Raw genomic sequence first — 18,919 nt, forward strand, 5'->3', positions numbered from 1 at the left:
CTGGTGATGTATTAAAACTCTGTATTTTACCTTAAGAAATAAAAATCAGAAGTAATTTTCTATTTTATCAAGTTATTAGTTATAATGGCAAAATAGAAGCCAATTCTGTGACGGTAAAAGCTCCAGGACATCTCTGTAAAATCAGCCTGGCTGTATTTTTGAAAAGACAAACTGCGAAGGCTGAAAAAACATTGCACAAAACCATATGGTGCTCAAACAAAACACACATTTGCTAGCAAAGTAAAAATTGTATAGTAATTATATATACATATGCCTCAAACCAATAGATCTTGTTCTATAAAAGGTGAGATATAAAAAATAAGTTTTTTTAATAAAAGGAACTCTAAACAGAAAAATGGCATTTTCATCCCATGCCAATCCAGGTACAAGTTGGTATCCTGGCACTAATTAAGAAAACGATGAGTTTTTCAAGTCAGTTTAAGAGTTTTCAACACTAATTTTATTTTCTTTTAATACATTGATCCCCTTAACTGTGAATTTTGTACACATTCTTGCTTTCTAACTCCATAAAGGAGGTATTTAAGGTCTTCTTTATTCTTGGTGAAGTTCTGAATGAGGCCACACAATTGGGCAGCCTGCCAACATGTGCAAACAACCTTGTCCATTTACAAATACACCATCTTCTGTTTTTGTGGGGAGGGAGGGGGGATAGGTAGTTGTTCAAAGTGGGAACGTGGAAAAAGAGATAAAGTAAGGAAATATTTGCATTTATTCTCTCTAGTGACTGCCATTGCCAATTCTCATCTGTAGTAATAGCTAACCTTGGGTGTCACTTACTATGCAAAGTACTATTCCTGGTTTGCCTTACTGAACCCTCAAAATAATCCTCTGAGGCAAGTGATGAGCAACTGTGCCAGGTCACACAGGTGCTCAGGGGCAAAACCAGGGATGGGATGCAGGCAATCTACCCCACAGTCGGTGCTCCTCATCTCTGAGCGCTCGAGACTCCAGACGCACTGCGTGTCCACGACTGACTGGGAGAATGGGTGGAACCATGAGGACACCAGGCTCCTCGCTGCCATTCCTCCTCCTGCCCACTCAGGGACCAGCTGCCCTGCCTATGGAGGTGGCTGCTTATGACTTATTTTTTTCACACCTACCACACTGCTGCTCTGTTTTACTGACCTAGGTGTGTATCCTCATTTTATCTGCAGATACATGGAGCTAATGCGCTGAACAGTTCGTCAACCAGTTTAAATTTACATTGTCATATACGCATTGAATAAAGTGAAGCGCCTGTATCCTTCCTCAGCCCAACACGACCGGCCAAAAGGAAGAAAAGGACGAATCTAGATATGAGTGGTAAAATGTGTTATAGGAAAAGATTCCACCCCCAGTATTTCATTAATGGAGTTTGTCCCTATGCAAGCTACCCCTGTGCGTGCAGCAGGGCAGATTTCCCCGAGAGCGGCTCTCATCCCGCCCCGTCTCCTGCCTGTAGAGACTGGCAGCAGGGAGGAGGCCTCTGGGGGCAGCAAGCCCCTTCCACCCTTCTTCATTCCAACCCCAGAGATCTAAAACAAAGGAGCCCCGCTGCTGGGACATGGGTACTTGTTCAAAGACTGATAGATGTGTTCAGATTTCTCCACGGGCTGCCAGTTTATTATTCAGCTCATGATAATCAAAAGCTCAAATTTGAGAAGTGAATAAAGCTTTCCATATACTGAAAATGTACATCCAGGAACAATCTCTGCCATTTAAAGAACTGAAGTTGCTATTTATAACGATCAGTGTTACCTTTTCTCCAGTGTTTATGGGCTCTCCGTGTTCCTTCTCAGTCTCATCTGGTGGGGGTGTGGGCTCCAGAGCTTGCTGGAGCATTTCCTCCAGTTCTTTCAGCAGAACTTCCGTCTCGGAGACAACTAAAGAAACATCATTAACATAGTAAAAATGCTACATCTTAATACAATCTAATTCATAATCTTAGCCGCCCATAAAGAGGTAACCTTTTAAATGTTACAAGATAAAAAATAAATATTTTGTATAAATTTCACATACGGCCTCTGCTTAATGCAAAATGACTATGGATTTCTAAGTGAGTATTTTACAATTATTTCTTGAAAAATGTAGGTGACATCCTTGTTATGTACAGAACATAAAGTACCCCCAAACAACAAAAGCTCACTAGAATTTTGTGTGTTTCTTTTTTAAATAAGGAGCCAGAGGCTCCAAACAAATTACATTATTTATAAACCAGAGGTCAGAAAACATTTCCTGTGAAGGGCCAGACAGTTTCTGCCATAAGTCTTCAATTCTATTGCTGCGGTGCAAACCACAGACATGGACATAAACAAATGAGGGGCGGTGTTCCAATAAAACTTCACTTACAAAACCAGGCAGCGAATGGTAGGACCCTGGGCCACAGTTTACCAATCTCTGAAATAAAACTACTTAAAACTATTGAAACGACTGATTAAAAAGGGAAGCCATGTGATTAAGTGGCTAGGCTAGACACAGGCTAGTATATTCTGACTCCAAATATCAACACATCTGAATTGCCTAATCTTATGTTTAAGAAAAACAAGTGTAAATGCTTGTGTATGTGTGCTACTATGACAGAAATATATAAGTAGGAAAAAGATCTGGTAATTCACTGGACTTGCTGAGACAAGATAATACCCCCACCAAAGAAAAAACACCTATTATAACTCTACAGACTCAACTACTAATTAACCATATGTAACAGGACTCCTGGTTTAAATAAAACCAACCTTTCCATTCGATACACAGAGTCTGCTGAAGTAAAGATCAAGGGAAGGTGGCCACACGGGGCCCGCTGCCCTGCACGATAGACAGACCGAGCACCCGTGAAGGGCTTCCGGAGGCAACATGACTCAAAGAGAAAGGCCACGAACACACACCCCATCACCTTCCACTCTGTTTACAAAAAGCTGACATACCAGCTCCTGTTTTCCACCGCTCATTGGCTAGTCATCAAAAATCACACTAAGTGGAAGAGCTGAAAGTTTACGGGACGTGAAATAGACCAAGAGTTACACACTTTAGAGCTAAAATATTATCATTGAATATGAAAACAAGGTGTCCTCAGCAATAATATTAACTTTTGATATAACTGTTGAATATATTTAATTTTTTCTGATTAATAATGTTTACAAAGAGTGAGCTATGGATCCATATGAAATACATATCCATACACACACACGTGGGTATCCTTGTAAACTAACCATGTTGTAAGGTAAAAAACAGGAATCATTAATGTGAAAGGTTTCACGCATTGTTTCCTTTCCTAAAGTTCAAAAGAATCTATACTTTATTAGCATCTTTCTTGATAATTTTCTCTTACCTATTACTTGTAAGAAAGAAATTTTAAAATCCTACTAAAACACTGCTTATTAAATAATGGCGTTAAGTAAAGTCATGGGAGGTTTTCAAAACGAAAGTTTTCTTTCCCTGTTTGTCCCTATAGTACTGGAAAAGCAATTTTTAGTTTACATTTTTTACATTACACTTTTGTCTACAAAGTTTTTCTATCAAAATGTATTGCTTTCCCTAAGTATTTTTTAATCTTCACCAAAGGATTATTTTTATTGATTTTAGAGAAAGAGAAAGGGGGGAAAGGGGGAGAGAGGGAGGGAGAGGAGGAGAGAGAGGGAGAGAGAGAGAAACATGGATGTGAAAAGAGATATCAAGCAGTGGCCTCTTCTTCAAGTATTTTTATAGTCAATTGACAAATATTTATTCTGTGACTACGAAGGGCCAGGGACTCAGGAGAATAGGCCTAGGCCAATGAGGCTTCCCGGACCTCATGTCTCCCCAGCCAATCTTAGGTTTTCTCCATGGAAAACTTTCAAAACAGTTTGAAAGGAACTTTCTGATAAGCCATTCCACACTTTAGGACTAGTTCCTATTGTTTTATGCAAAAACAAAACAAGCAAAAAGTGTAATTGACATGTTAGTTGCATCCACACAGATCTATGTGCTAGAGTAATTGCTAACACAGAGTATGAACTATTATATTCTAGAACAGTGGTATTCAAAATTTGGAGGGCATAAGAATCACCTGGAGAGTTTATCTAAAAATATAAATGCTACTCTATGTCCAGAATTTTCTAGAGGAATGTACATTTTTGTTGAAGTAATTTTGTTAATAAAATTAACCTCTCTGTTAATAAATCTCACTTAGTAACCTGTAACTTAATAACTGCTTGTGGTTATCTTCACATTGATTCCCCAGTCTCACTCACAGATGTTGTGTTTTTCTACTTTGCATTCTGAGTCTGTGGATATTGATACTGACATTTAATGCAGTTTTGAGAAGATGGATTTTGAGCTATGCTGTAAAGGAAAAATGGTATACAAACATCTTCATATTTCTAAAGCAATGCTAAAATACAATCAATTTATGATAATGAATGGCATTGCTCAATGGCATTGTAGGCTCTCTGTTTTCAAGTGATCTGGAAAAATATGTACACCGCTTTTTGATCAAAGGGTAGGTAAAGTAATGAATGACTTCATAAATCAACCAGGGTTCATTACACCAACTTGACGGATGTCAAATCCTGCTTCCCAAGCAATGGGAGTTTCACTTTTCTAAATAGGTATTCCTATATTGTGAACAGATAGAATTCAAATATAATTCTCAAGAAGTAGCAGTTCCTGTAATCTACAAACTAGGTTATCAAAATTGGCCAACGGTATCTCCCAAAGACAGAGACAGAATGAATGCCTCTGCTGATTGCATGACCAATCATCTTCTATCAATGCTGAGCATCCTGCAGTTTCCCTGACTTCTTTGAATTTGTCGTTCAGAGTAAAGTGGTAGCACTACAGCTGCTCCATCACTCAGAGAAAGTAAAAAAAAAATTCTCATACTGAAGTTCGTATCTGGCTTTTAAAAATGAAGTTTTGTAAAATAAATCAAATTGTTTTTCCATTCCTGATAAGAAATACTGTTTGTCTCAATCAATCAGTCACGATTTTAAAAGCATTCAAATGTGTATTGATGGAGTTTTCTTTAATCTCTACTTCTCCATTATGTTTAAAGAAGTTATTTCCTTCCTTATATAAAGAAGGAAGGTTACCCCAAAGCTGACACTAAAAAATATCTTCAATAAATTTGCAGGATCATTCCAATGTGGAAGTTTTGAAGGCATTCTTACAGAGGCGAGGGGGAGGAGGAGGAAAAGTTACTGGGCTCTTTGTTTGTTTGTTCCTTTGTTTTGTTTTCAAGCAACCACAAACACTCCTCTGTGTGTGTACAGTTAAACGTAGAGATGAGTAAAATACAGGCTGAAAAGTAATGAAGAAGAAAACACCATTCCTGGAGACACAAACAGAAATAGAAAGCTCAAGGCTTAGTAAAAGGGGCGCAAAGGCCAACTGTACCTTTCAGCCTAGCGGTTAAAGCATCTCCAAACCCAGAGGCAAAGTTTGTTTTCAGTGGCAAGATATCACATTTCTCCCTGTCCCCCCCCACCTCTCAGACCCAGGCCCCAAAGTCTTTATGCTCCCTGTAGGACTCACTTCGAAATCCAGACCTTTCCTATATTAATCATCCCTTTCCATGCGTGCACGTCCCAGGTGGCTGATGAATACACCCTTTGCTAATTTAATAATGAATGTTAATAGATTATTAGTTTGTCCTGAGTAGTATGTCAATGTTTTATTTACTCAGACTTTTGTAGACTATCTACTTGCCCAAAGAAATTAGCTATTTACCAACAGCAAATAGTGATACAATTTAAAAAATGACAAAAAGTCAGACTAAAAGAAATCAAAATCAATTCATTAAAGGGGATACTACTGGCAATAATTACATTTAAAAATCCTTTGATCAGCTACCATTGCTATACAAAACAAAAACAAAAACAACATTAGCTTTAAGTTTCCTGATACTCAAAGCAACCAAAGAAATTGCTTCACACTTCAATTAATTTTAAGAAACAACATGACCTTAGAAAAGTCATATAACCTATTAAGTGCCTCAGTTTTCCCATCAATAAAATGGGAGGTATAATATCTACTATATCTACCTCATACAGATCTTTAAAGGGTTAGATATACGAAATACTTAAAACAGTGAGAATACATAGAAATTGTTATATGTATTGGTTATCATTGTTATTATTATTGCTGTTATTATTTCATCATCAAAGATGAATTTTCTTGTCCCTAGACACTGAGGAAAAAGTAAGTTATGGGGACAATACAAATACAAGGTGGGACAAAGGTAGGTTTACGGTTGTATGTAAAACACAGAGTTTATTCTTGTATTATTATTTATTAAATACCGTATTATCTTTCATATGAACAACTGTAAGCCTACTTTGCCCCATCTTCTTTAATACATGATATTCCTGGTATTGATTTTCCCAAAAAAATGCAGACATGTTCCACAAATAGTTGTATCTTAGATTAAATCTTTATACAGCCATGGGCATACAGTCTAAATTATTTAAGGGTTCCTCAACTTTTCCTTGACTATTCTGTCTCATTGCCTCACAGAATTAATTTCCAGAAACAGTCCCCTCTGTGCTGGGTAAGCTGGCTGCCACGGCATCTCTTTGTTACAGATGAAGAAACGCAGAGTTGGAGAGGTAAAGGAGCTGCACTTAATTAGCTCCTTTCCTGAGCTCTAACTAAGGCGAGTGGGGGCTGTGGAGGGAGACAACTGGTAGAGCATAAAATCTGTAAAGGAACAGCCAGCCTGGAGCAGTAGACTTATAGAAGGCTCCAGCACTGGGAGTGTAAGGAAAGAAGGTCCGAAAAGGAGGGCTTTCAGAGATTTCAGAAAAAGATGGTATAATTTTCCTCTGCTACTTGATCTAGGGTTGATTCTACCTTAAGAAGAAATGAGAGATATTGGAGGCTTAGATCTAGGGATCCACAGAAATATGCATAGTAGCTAAAATATATGAAGACGGTTAAATTACTGTTAAAGAACTACACTCAACCCGTAGTCAGCTCTTGCAAAAACACAGTAAGCTAGATGTTTCTGCGCTTTAGGTGTTAAAAATGAGATAGAGGAGTCAAACAGATTGGGTTAACTATTTTAACAATTCACTACTGAGACTTTTAGAACTATACAGAATGTGAGACCCCCGAAAAGGCTTCCCTTTACATAAATAACTCCCAAGATGTATTCGCATGGAAAGCTACTTCCTGACAATGGCTTCCTTGGCTGCACTGGGTTTCTTCCGCAGTATCCCTCACGAGCTGGAGGGGAGAAGGACCCCAGCGATGGAGCACTCAGCTGCAGCGTCAGGGCAGGGCCTCCTGCTGGAAACTCAGTCTGGGGTAAGCTGGCTTTTGCCTTTCTACAGGAATATTGGAACTGACCCTGTGCAGCAAAGAGACGAACTAGCGAAGAAAGGGCATCTTAGTCAGCAGGAAAGAAGTAGCCGAACAAGTTTTAAGAAGAGATAGAAACAATAGAATTTTGTAGTAGTTTAGAAGAACAAAGGATTAAAAAAAAAAGAAGAAGAAAAGAAACTACCCCAACTTTCTTCTGTGTGTGTTTCTTTCTTTTAATGTGACTATAAATAAATGGCTATTTAGCCAACTGAAACAGAGCCATAAGATCTGGGGTGGCTACGAGAGACGGGGAATATAGCACAGATACCTTCTTGGGGTTCAATATGCTTTGAAACCTCTTTGCGTGGCTGCCAAAGTTCCACCTTGCAAATAAGCATTTGCCTGCTTTTTAAGGCTCACAAAATGTACAAAGAATAAAGCACTTTTAAAACTAAAATTTTCTCTCTGCATTCCACATTCACCCCACTGTGTTCTAACACCGATGGCTAGAAGCCCCAGGCTGCTGCTGTTTTCCCTTCTCTCCCTTTAGCACCCCCAGGACCCCAGCACACTTGGAATGGAGAGGTCTGGAATGACCTGTATTGATGCTGGTAGATCTTTCCACAACTGCTGGTGCTTTATTTAAAAAAAAATTTAAATACCATGCTAAAACCAGAGAAAATTTAATTCAAGAGAATAGAAACATAATGACAAATGAAAAGCTTTAGTATGTAAATCAACACCAAAAATAACCCATTAATGTTTATCAGATATGTATATATACACAACACTTTTTTTTCTTCCAAGGACTATGACTACATTCGGCAGAATTAAATATAAGTAAAAGAGCTAAAAGGAGAACATACCCATGTTTTCCTTTGATAAGGCATCATCTGAACAAACATTTTCAAAAGAGCATTTTAAAGTAGCTTTCCTAGAAAAAGAACGTGACAAATATTGTTTCAAATGATCAATCATGTATATTTAAATGACCATTCATGTATACACATTTATAATGATAAATTATGAGTACACATTTATCTTGAAGTACTTTTTTCTTTGTTGTTTTACACTGTAAGGCAGCACGATACAGTAAAAAACCAAAGGGGAATAGCACTGATATGCGTTCTCACTGGGTGAAAAGCACTAATGATCTATCAAGCACCTTACATAAGATTTCCATGTAATCCTTCCCCCAGAAACCCACTAACTGTCATTCCCATTTGGTAAAGAAACGGAGGCTCTGGGAAATTGAGAAGATTGACAACATAGGCAAATGGCTGAGCATGACGCAACTAAATTCTGTCTGGTTATGAAACCCTTGCTTTCCCACTACACTGTGTTGCTGATTTAGGGTCAGAAGACATTTGTCCAAATGCATGTCTCTAACCATAAGAGCTCGAGAAAGCCACTTTGCTACTCTAAGCCACAAGTTCTTCATCTTTTGAACGGAGATAATTGTGATATGCCCCTATCTATTTTGATGGGGTTACTGGGAAGTAAAACTGAGATAAGGCAATTAAAGTCCTTTTAAAAAATTTAATTACTCAGCTTCTGAAAAAGGACTATCATATTAGAGTTAGTTTTTGAGTAGGACTCTCTTTGACACAGTACTGATTACTATTCATTAAGAATAAGTAATAAGTAAACTGGTTGGTTCAATGATAAACACTAAACTTGTCATCAGTGGCTTAGTAGTTCATTATAAAGGCTTGCTTCTGGTTTGTGTTACCTATTTTAAACTAAAAACCTGCTTATCATCCAGTTGCACACATGATATCAATCTTTGAAAGTTCTGGTTCAACACAGTTGTATAAACATCAAGCTTTCTTCATACTTCTAAGACTTCTACTTAACATTTTATTAATTCTTCTATAAAAATTTTAAACAATGTTTCCCTAGAGAAACAATCACAAGTCAGGGGAAAATGTCATATAATAAGTAAGTTCAATATATATTTCAATTTTATCATAATACTTTTTAATTAGAAACATACCTCTTCTTTTTTCTGAATTTGGGCTTTATCTTTTCAGAATTGTTTTTGGAAGTTGTCATCTGTAAAAAAACAACAACAACAACAAAAAGATGAGATAGCTCATGTTGGACTGGATAAGCTCAGTTTAATGGTGGATCCTATACGGACCCAGTAATTCAGCTCCAAAGAAAATCTCTGGACTCTAGCCCTAAACAACACCTGTAACTCTAAGTCAACAACTCCACAGTCACTAAAACTGCACTGCTCTGCTCAACCTCCAGGAATGGTAGACTGATTCAAACAAATGCCTATCCCCTACATCCAGGTTCCTCACCTTCACATATACATAAAAATACCAAGTAAAACATGTTTTAAGTTTTAAAACTTATATGGCCATTAAGGTAAGAAAAAGAAATATTCACGTGCCAGAAACATGAGGAATGCAAAACTATATAGATATGTGGGAACCAACATGGTGAAGGGCCACAAGGAATGTGGACCAGGGCAGGGTCAAAAGGACTTGGGACTGAGGTTTCAATGGCTACAAAGACCCAATGAAGAATGTGGAGAAATAAGAACCTTCACACACTGTTAAGAATGTGAAATAGTGGGGCCACTTTGGAATACAGTTTGACAGTTCCTCAAAATGTTAAACATTGAGTTACCTTATGATCCAGCATTCCACCCCTAGGTTTATACCCAAGAGAAAAATTTATGTCCACACAGAAACTGTATATAAATATTCATAACAGCATTATTTATAATAGCCAAAAAGTTGAAACAACCCAAATGTCCATCAGTGGATAGATAATATGTGGTATAGCCCTAAAATGGAATATTATTCAACCTCTAAAAATAATGAAGTAAGGTCCTGGCTGATGTGGCTCAGTTGGTTGGAGTATCATCCCATAAATCAAAAGGTGACACATTTGATTCCCCATCAGGGCACATACCTAGGCTGTGGGTTTGGTCCCCAGTTGGGGCACGTATGAGGCAACTGATCGAAGTTTCTCTCTCACATCAATATTTCTTCCCTCTCCCTTTCTCCCTCCCTTCCTCCCTCTTTAAAATCAAGAAGCATGTCCCTGGGTGAGGAAAAAACTAATTAAGTAAAGACACATCTTACAACATGGATGAATCTTAAAACCATTATGCTAAGTGAAAGGTCAGAAATGCCAGAAACAAAAGGCCACATGTATAATTCCATTTATCTGACACATTCAGAAAAGGCATATCCATAGAGACGGAAGTAGGCTAGTGGTTGCCAGGGACTCTAGGGAGGTGAGAAATGGGCAGTGACTGCTAATAGGTGTGTGGTGTCCTTCTGGCATGAGTAAAATATGTTCTACAATTAGATAATGGTAGTGGTTGCACAACTGTACATATACTAAAATCCACTGAATTGTACCCTTTAAAAAGTGAATAAATTATACCTCAACAAAGGTATAATTAAAAAAAAACTTAGTGATATGGAAAAATTGAAAGAAAGGATATAGAATACACTATATCGATAACTATTAACAAAAGGAATGCAATGTAGCAATAATACTGTTAGAAAAAAGCAGATGTTAAGGCAAAAACCATAATCAAAGGTAAAAGGGTTATTACTCAATGCTAAAAAAAAAAAAATCCACCCAGAAAGTACAATAGTCCTGAACCTGTATATACCTAAAATCTTAGCCTTAAAAATATAAAGTGAAGCAATTAAAAGTAGAAACTGATAAAATCTACAGTTAAAATGGTATATTTTAATTTACTTGTCATAAAAAAATTAGAAAGCAAACACAATTTAATGAAGAAATAGGCAACTTCAACAAAAAATAATAAGTTTAATGAATACATATTGAACCTGGCACTGAGTAATTAAAGAATACATATTGTTTTTAAGCCTAGAACATTTATAAATTTGACCACCTACTGGGTCACATAGAAAGTCCCCAAAATATTAAAATAATCTGTATCTTATAGGCCATAACCACTGACTAAAATGCAATAAAATAACAAATCAAACCCCAAAAGATAGCTGAATAAATCTGCAATCAATTCATAGATATCAAAGAATTCACATTCTCCCATGAACCTTCCTGTGATGAGTTATGATCTATGCCATTGAAATCAGGGCTACTGTCTCACATTTCAGTATTTGGTTACAAGACTTATCTTCCCATCGGGTAATACACCTTGACTCCATGCCATCCCTTGCATGCTGTAGGTGCACGTGAAGTGTCTGTGGAACAAATTAATGAATAAATGTTGGGAGTACGACAGGGTCAAGAGAAATGTCAGCATAAGGAAAAAATGATGTCGATGTCACAGTCCATTCTGTACTGCCACTATTGGTGACTTAGGCATTTAACAAATTCACACAATTTACCCTTTACTTCTGAAACAGCTCAATGCACTTTCACCTCAATACGTTTGTTAGCTTCCTTTATTTTTAATCTTTTCACTTGAACTTGCTAAAGTGAAAATTTTCTTAGCCTGTTTTGCCTGATTCTTTCAGTTTCACTGATACTGAGTTTACTGATACTGAGTTTACTGATCCTGAATCAAGCATCTAAACTGCAAAGGCAGAGAAAACTTTTTTTAATTTACTGTATGTTTAATAGCTAACAGAGTGACATTTACATTGTACACTCAAAAGCATTTATTATAATGAGAAGAAGGCTGAATTTAATAATTCTCAAAGCATTATTAAATAGCTTAAATACCTTAATAATCATTCAAGGGAAGTTTATATGAAACACTGAAAGGATTCATGTTGTGATGAGGCTAAAGACTAAGTAAGCGTTCTTTTTGTGATCTTCAGCCTCAAGGAAATATAAAAATGCTTTTTCCCAGGACTGGAGACACACACACACACACACACACAAATATATACATGAAGTCTGTCCAGAAAAAGTCCAACCATTGTTAAATAATAAAAACATCAATGTAACCTGGCAGCCAAGGAGAGTGGACTGGAATGCACATGAGTAAATGATGTTGACTTCACTGTACCAGTCTGTGGGAGTGGTAGATGCCCTTAAGTGAGTATTTGCATTGTGTGGACATCGCATTCAAAACGACTGATCGAGTAGAGCAATGAATCTGCGTCAGATTTTGTGTTAAGCTTGAACATTACTCTGCAGAAACTATTCAGTGATTCAGAAGGCCGCAGCTCAGGCAACTGGTGATTGGCAGCTTCATCATAACAATGCATCTGCCCACACATCACGTCTCGTGCAGTTTTTTTGGTGAAACATCAAATCCCCCAGGTGACTCAGTCCCCTGCAGCCCAGATTTGGCACCCTGTGACTTCTGGCTTTTCCCAGAACTCAAATCACCCTTGAAAGGGAAGAGATTTCAGACTGTCGACGAGATTCAGGAAAATACAACGGGGCAGCTAATGTCGATGGGAGAACTGTGTGAGGTCCCAAGGTGTCTACTTTGAAGGGGACTGAGGCGTCATTGTCCTATATACAATGTTTCTTGTATCTTCTTCAATAAATGTCTTTATTTTTCATATTATGTGGCTGGATATCTTCTGGACAGACCATACACACACACACACACAATTATATGATATTATATATTTATATATTACATATATTTTTATATTATATATGAAGAACACTGAATCTGGAGCATCATCATAACATATGATACATACTTAAAGAACATACAGAATATAAATATTGTTATCTAAATCATTGACCTACATCTCCGAAGATGATGTAAAGCTATTACTTCCATTTTATTTTTAAAGATTAGCCCAAATTACCTGCATATTTGAGTATGAAGTGAAAGGGTTACTACAACAAAAAATAAGATTAAGGTAACAAAGTGCAAACTACTTTATAGGTATTAATCGAAAGAAATACTGTTAAACAGTTACCATAAATAAGAAAGATTTGTATTGGAAATAATACGTTCCTTGTCTATTTTGTTAAATATTCCATAGCAACCAAAATGAACTAGTCAGTATTTGACAAAATGTCCTGTGCTTTCCTGCTCCAAGCCTTGATGAAGTATGACGTGGGGGGAAGAGTGCCAAATCTGGAAGGACGGGACTGTGACTTGCATGCTGACACTTACTAGCTGTATGACTTTTGGTAAGCCCCTCTAATGTCTAGCAAAGCCTGGCACAGGCACCTAACAAATACTTCCTAGTTAAATGACCATTCTGCATTTCAGGATTTTCTTTGTTAAACAACACAGTCCACTGGGTCACTGTCAGAATTTTATCTTTTTTCCCTTGGAGCACGTGACAGGGAACTTGGCACTTTGGTAAGGTTGAACTTTGGCAGTGTATTAGTTTCCCAAGGCTGCCTGCCATAACAAATGACCATAAACTTGGTAAAGGGTAACAAATTTACTATGTTACAGTTCTATAGGACAGAAGTCTGTCTTTTATAGAAACATTCATCATTGGATTTAGGGCCCACCTAACTCAGGTGATCTCATTTTGAAACTCTTACCTTAATTATATCTACAAAGATCTTTATTTCAAATAAGGTCACATTTTGAGGTACCTGGTAGACATATCTTTTGAGGGCTATGGTTCAACCCATGAAGAGTACATACTATAATCTTTCCCTATTCCACCCTTCTACTTCCCTTCCTGTGTTTTCACAGCTGATTCTCCTATGTTGTCTAGCCCAATGTCGTTCAGAGTAAGGCCCACAGTGTGACAGAATCAGCAACATCAGAGAGTGTGTTAGAAATGCAAGTTCTGATGCCCGCCCTAGACCAACTGAATCAGAAACTCTGGGAGTAAGGCACAAGAATCTGGGCTCTCCATACATACACCTCTTTGTTTTTCACTCGTAGCAAGAGAAGATTTAATCCTTGCTTTGGTTTCTTTAAAATCAACAAAACCCATCTAAACAATGACACCCACCACACAAATATAATGCTACATAAGTTTTGTGGACTTTTTAAAGAAACCAAAGCAAGTATTAATTCTTTCTTGTTGAATGTACAAAAGAGGTATATGTATAGAGAGCATATGCCACTTACTGAATGTGTGTATGTGCGCGTGTCTGTATTTAATGATAATTAGGATTGCTGGCTTGAATGGCAAATAATAGAATTACCTTTAATTTCAAAGAACAGAAAACAAAAAAATTGTCTTTACATCAGATTTATATAATCTGCATAAACTGACGTGGCATTGCCCATTTCCTTAAGTCACTATTCATTTAAATAAAAACCTGTTTTAGTTTTAAACAAGAAGTTTGCTAATTGTGTTAAATATGAGGGTGCAAAATTTTGACTCAGCCTTTTATGCTGATAGAAAAAGAAATATATTTCGTAACCTTCTTCTGAGAGTAATTGTCAGTCAATAATCACTAAAGAGCTGCCTACTTTGATAGAATTTCCAAAAGTGTATCTGTGCTTTGAATAATGTACACACACTCCTTGTCAAAAGTTATCACACAGAAGGAAAAGCCAATATTCTCATTCCCCTTTGGAAAATCTGCTGGGAAAATATGCTTGGCATAAGGATGAAAACTGGTTTCATGGAGCATTGTAAATGATGGTTATTACTTAAGCTGAGTATCTGGAGAGTACAAATAATAAAGTTAAGTCTTCAGACCTAGATAATGATAATTTTTAACACTTCTTTGAAAAAGGGGGAAGATTGAAATGAGCATTTTCTAGCCTTATTTTCAACATGATTTCAACAGAGAGAATACAAATCTGCATAAATGTCAGTCAATTACCATATGCTCCAGCCTAGTCAATCTTTAGTAGAATTCAGTTTTCCTGCGAGATCTGAACAATATCAGAGATCAGTCCCTGGCAATATGACTTATAAATATCCTGCTGTCCTCTGCCCTATTTCTTCAGCCATGTGTAAGTTCGCACTAAAGCACTGCAGATTTCTCTGCTTTGAGGGACTTACCAGAGAAAACACTGAAGTGTGTATTCATGCAGTGAGCTGAGACACAGGAGGGCATTTTTCCTAAAAATAGAAGTTGACCAGCAGACCACCTTAAACAGAAGGCATGAAAGACCTTCTATTAAATACCTCCCAATCCTGGCTGAGGATAAAAGTCGGGACACTTCAAGAAGTTCTAGAATTATGTACTTCACTTGATAATTTTTAAAGCCTTGGACTGAATTTTTTAATGGTTTTTGACTATCTATACCAGGGAGAAAACATAACAATTTTATATATATACATATACACATAAATTTTTTAACAGTAAGATTTCACTCACATCTGTAAAGCACTTAAGACTACTCAGGGCTAATCAAAACACAGTGTCCTGGGAGGAAAGATGCCCATGAAAAGCAGAACTTACGTCACAGTTGTTCATTTGATTTGAATGGAGCCAGTGAATTAGATTATTTGTCCTCTAATTAGAGACTCTAAAACTCCAAGTATGTTGAAGAAAATTCCTATTTGTGTATAAGTTTTTCTAAAGACTTTCTAGAATCTGCATATTTCAATTAACTTGTAAAAATCTGATGCATACAGAACATTCAATGGTTATAGTACCTCCACTACACATTTTTTCTAGACAAAAGAAGGAATGTGGTGAGCTTCATTATCTGTTTTAGCATTTTTGGCTCCACCAACTTGAGTAGTAAGGGCAACCTGCCTGACTCCTCACCCCATGGATCACTGTCAAATGCTCCAGGCATTTACTGTCAGCATTGTGCAAAAGATGATGTTTCTCCTACATAGGGATAAACAGATTCTATCTATACAGTAGCAGAATTTAAAAAAAGATTGTTCTTTTAAAAATATTATCTAAATACCAGTCTTTATATCAAGTTTCAGGTGATTACAGAGGTTGAAACGGAGGACAGTCTCGTATCCAGATTCATGAAAGGACATGGAAAATACACCTCCCTTTATATAGTCCAGGTGACTGTGTTCTCCACTAAATGGGGGAGTAAAAATTTAAGGCATGTACCTAATATACATGTTTCAGGGTAAGCAAATAATTTTTGGAGCAAAGTGCAAGTATGAAATATATTAGCAAAAAAAAGATAAATAGCATTTCATAGTCATTAAAATTTTAAAGAATTAAAAAGTAATAATTTATAGGTCTTCAAAGAAAGGAAATAGGTTTATCTTGTCTAATATATTGGGTTGGCCAAAAAGTCCATTTAGTTTTGTCCGTAAAATATAAGACATACTTTCAATTTCACCAATAAGTTTATCGATTTGGATATTTTGAGCATGTCAGCTATCTCCCACGTGGTATAATGTTGATTCGTTTCAGTTAATGTCTCTATTTGATTGCTACCAACTTCAACTGGTCTACCCGACTGTTGCAGTCACAGCACCTTCCCCATATACTGCACAAATCTATTTTTGTGTTTCAGTTGCGTTTTTACCTTTCTTGAAATAGTAAAGCATAATATGCTCAAAATGTTGTGTATTTACTTCCATCTTCAATATTAAAACGGCTACACAAAAATTCACCACTTTTGGTAAGTTTGATAAATGCATGCTGATATGACAGATGTCACAAAACAATCTAACAAAATTGTTTTGAATGAAGCTAAAGACAGCTAAGCGCTACTAGAGCCATCTTACAGGGGAAAAAAACAAATAAACTTATGACCAATCCAATAAATGAAAAGTTGGAAGACTGGTGGGCAAAAGGTAAATGTTTATAAATTTAAAATTATATTTGAATTTTCATAAGTTGTAAGGAAATTCTACTAATTTTCACTGACATTGTATTTTACATTTTCCCTTACAATCAGGAAAAGAGTAGTTATTACTATAAGGCACAGAAAGATCATTTAATAGTTAGGGCAATAGCTACAATCTATAAAATACAAACTCATTATTCAAATTCCAATGGTATGTTACATTAATAGCCACTCTCTTCAATGAGTAATATTGTTTTTAGCTTTAACATATTGGAATGAGGAAGATGGTGAGTGAGAAATATTCTAACCTTTAAAAGAAACCCAGATTCATTTTGTGTGTAGCTTGATGCTGGAGACATGGCCGATGTGCTGATGGGTCAGAAAGGATTATGCTAGTAATGAATATAATCAGCAAAAATAAACTGAAGAAACTTTAGTCCCAAATAACAAAGGGCAACACCTAGAAATTTCTTTATGTGATAACTAGTACTCAAGTTGAAGAGGTTTTTATTTCTTAACAAAAGAGCAATCATATTTGGTAGAATTCTCTTTTTTGCCTTCTGGCTCCAAGTTAAAATGTAGAATAGAAAATGTGGAAAGTTGTGGTTGAAAAGTGTTGAATTTCTGGAATCTGTGACATCAGTTTTTAGGTACTACTGAATTCAAATTCCAAATGAACTAATATCTGAGTGAATTTTTAAGTGGCCATTACATATAAACAAAAATTAATACAATGTTTCTATTATTATAAATGGTGACATTCAAAACATTTGTTTTTTAGTAATTAGGATAAAAATAATTTTTAAAAGACAGAAGAAAAAATTGCTGACACTCATGAATTTCCATTTACCAAGTGCCAGATCTGCGTAACTAAAACGAATTTTCTCGAGTAAATCACTGCACTAGAATAAATCACTGGCTTAGGGGGTAGCCCCAACACCCCTGCTCACTTCCACTTTCTACAGTACCCCTGAGAGCTGCAACCCTGCAAAAAGAGGCAGCACAGCAGCCCTGTGGATGGGAAAACTGCCCTCTATAGCCACTCCCAGCCAACACCTCTTCCACTACAAACCCTGCGAACTTGGAGAAAAACATGCTCCTCACACTAGGGCACTGTTGCTTTATCTTCAGGGAAGAAAAACAACAGAGATTTCAAGTCTGCTATACTCACCCTGATGCACATTTCCCCTCTACTCCCCTGCTCCTCCCAATGCCACTGCCTGTCTTAGAACAAGAAGGTCAATTTGGCTAAAGTCAGATCCATGGACTGAAAGTCTAATCAAAACAAGGGTTAAGCAAATATACAAGTCCCAAAGTAGACTTTTCTATCATTTAAAGAACAAATGCAATCCTCCACACCACAAAATAGTTACTCTGAATCAAAGGATCTTCGCTTCCTCTCAAAAATGGCATTATAAAAGGATATCAGAGGTTAATCCATTTTGTCTAAGTTTAATATTTTACTAACAGTTATCCTGTAGAATTCCGACAGATTGTAATTTAAGATAAAATAGGTAATCAAGGGTGGTTAGTCATTAAGTTACTACAGAGTATTTTGTTAGAAATTATTCCCTTGTAAGGCTATTTCATAACAGTGCCTTGTAGTGGTATGGTTTCCCTCTGCTGATTTTGAGCATAGGGTAATTGAAATTAGTATGAAAAAAACGTTTTATTTTAAGGTTTCTACTGATTGACTTAAAGTGATAAATGGACAATGTTCTATATTAATATGTATTTATCTTTATGTATTTGAAAAAGTTCAAATGCACATCAAAAGAGCACATTTACATTTTAAAATCTGGATTAGTAAACTTTTGGAGATGATAAAAATAGTCTCTATTTTGATCAGAGAAGAAGTTACATGTGTGTATATATTTTTTAAAAACTCATCAAACTCTATGTTTAAGATCTGTGCATTTCATATGTTTAAATTTGACCTCAATAAAAAAAAACTAAATTAAGAAAATGGTAAGTCAGATGAAAGACCACTATAGTAACTAACAGCATGGAAAATGGTGATGGAAACCTGAATGGTTCAAGTTTGGGGAGCCCCGGCCCAAGGAA

The 18,919-nt window shown here is 36.5% G+C and overlaps 1 protein-coding gene across 1 annotated transcript in view; it reads right to left on the reverse strand.

Moving 5' to 3' along the window:
- The window catches only part of ZCWPW2 (zinc finger CW-type and PWWP domain containing 2), an 88,373-nt gene that overhangs the window by 1,858 nt on the left and 67,596 nt on the right, over positions 1-18,919 (reverse strand). The window contains exons 6-8 of the mRNA XM_036030560.1: positions 9,275-9,333; positions 8,145-8,212; positions 1,759-1,883 (exon numbers count right to left, since the gene is read on the reverse strand). Coding sequence (XP_035886453.1) covers positions 1,759-1,883; positions 8,145-8,212; positions 9,275-9,333 — 252 coding nt within the window. The remainder of the gene's footprint in view (positions 1-1,758; positions 1,884-8,144; positions 8,213-9,274; positions 9,334-18,919) is intronic.

This window comes from Phyllostomus discolor, chromosome 7, assembly GCF_004126475.2.
Source record: "Phyllostomus discolor isolate MPI-MPIP mPhyDis1 chromosome 7, mPhyDis1.pri.v3, whole genome shotgun sequence".
Taxonomy (NCBI): domain Eukaryota; kingdom Metazoa; phylum Chordata; class Mammalia; order Chiroptera; family Phyllostomidae; genus Phyllostomus; species Phyllostomus discolor.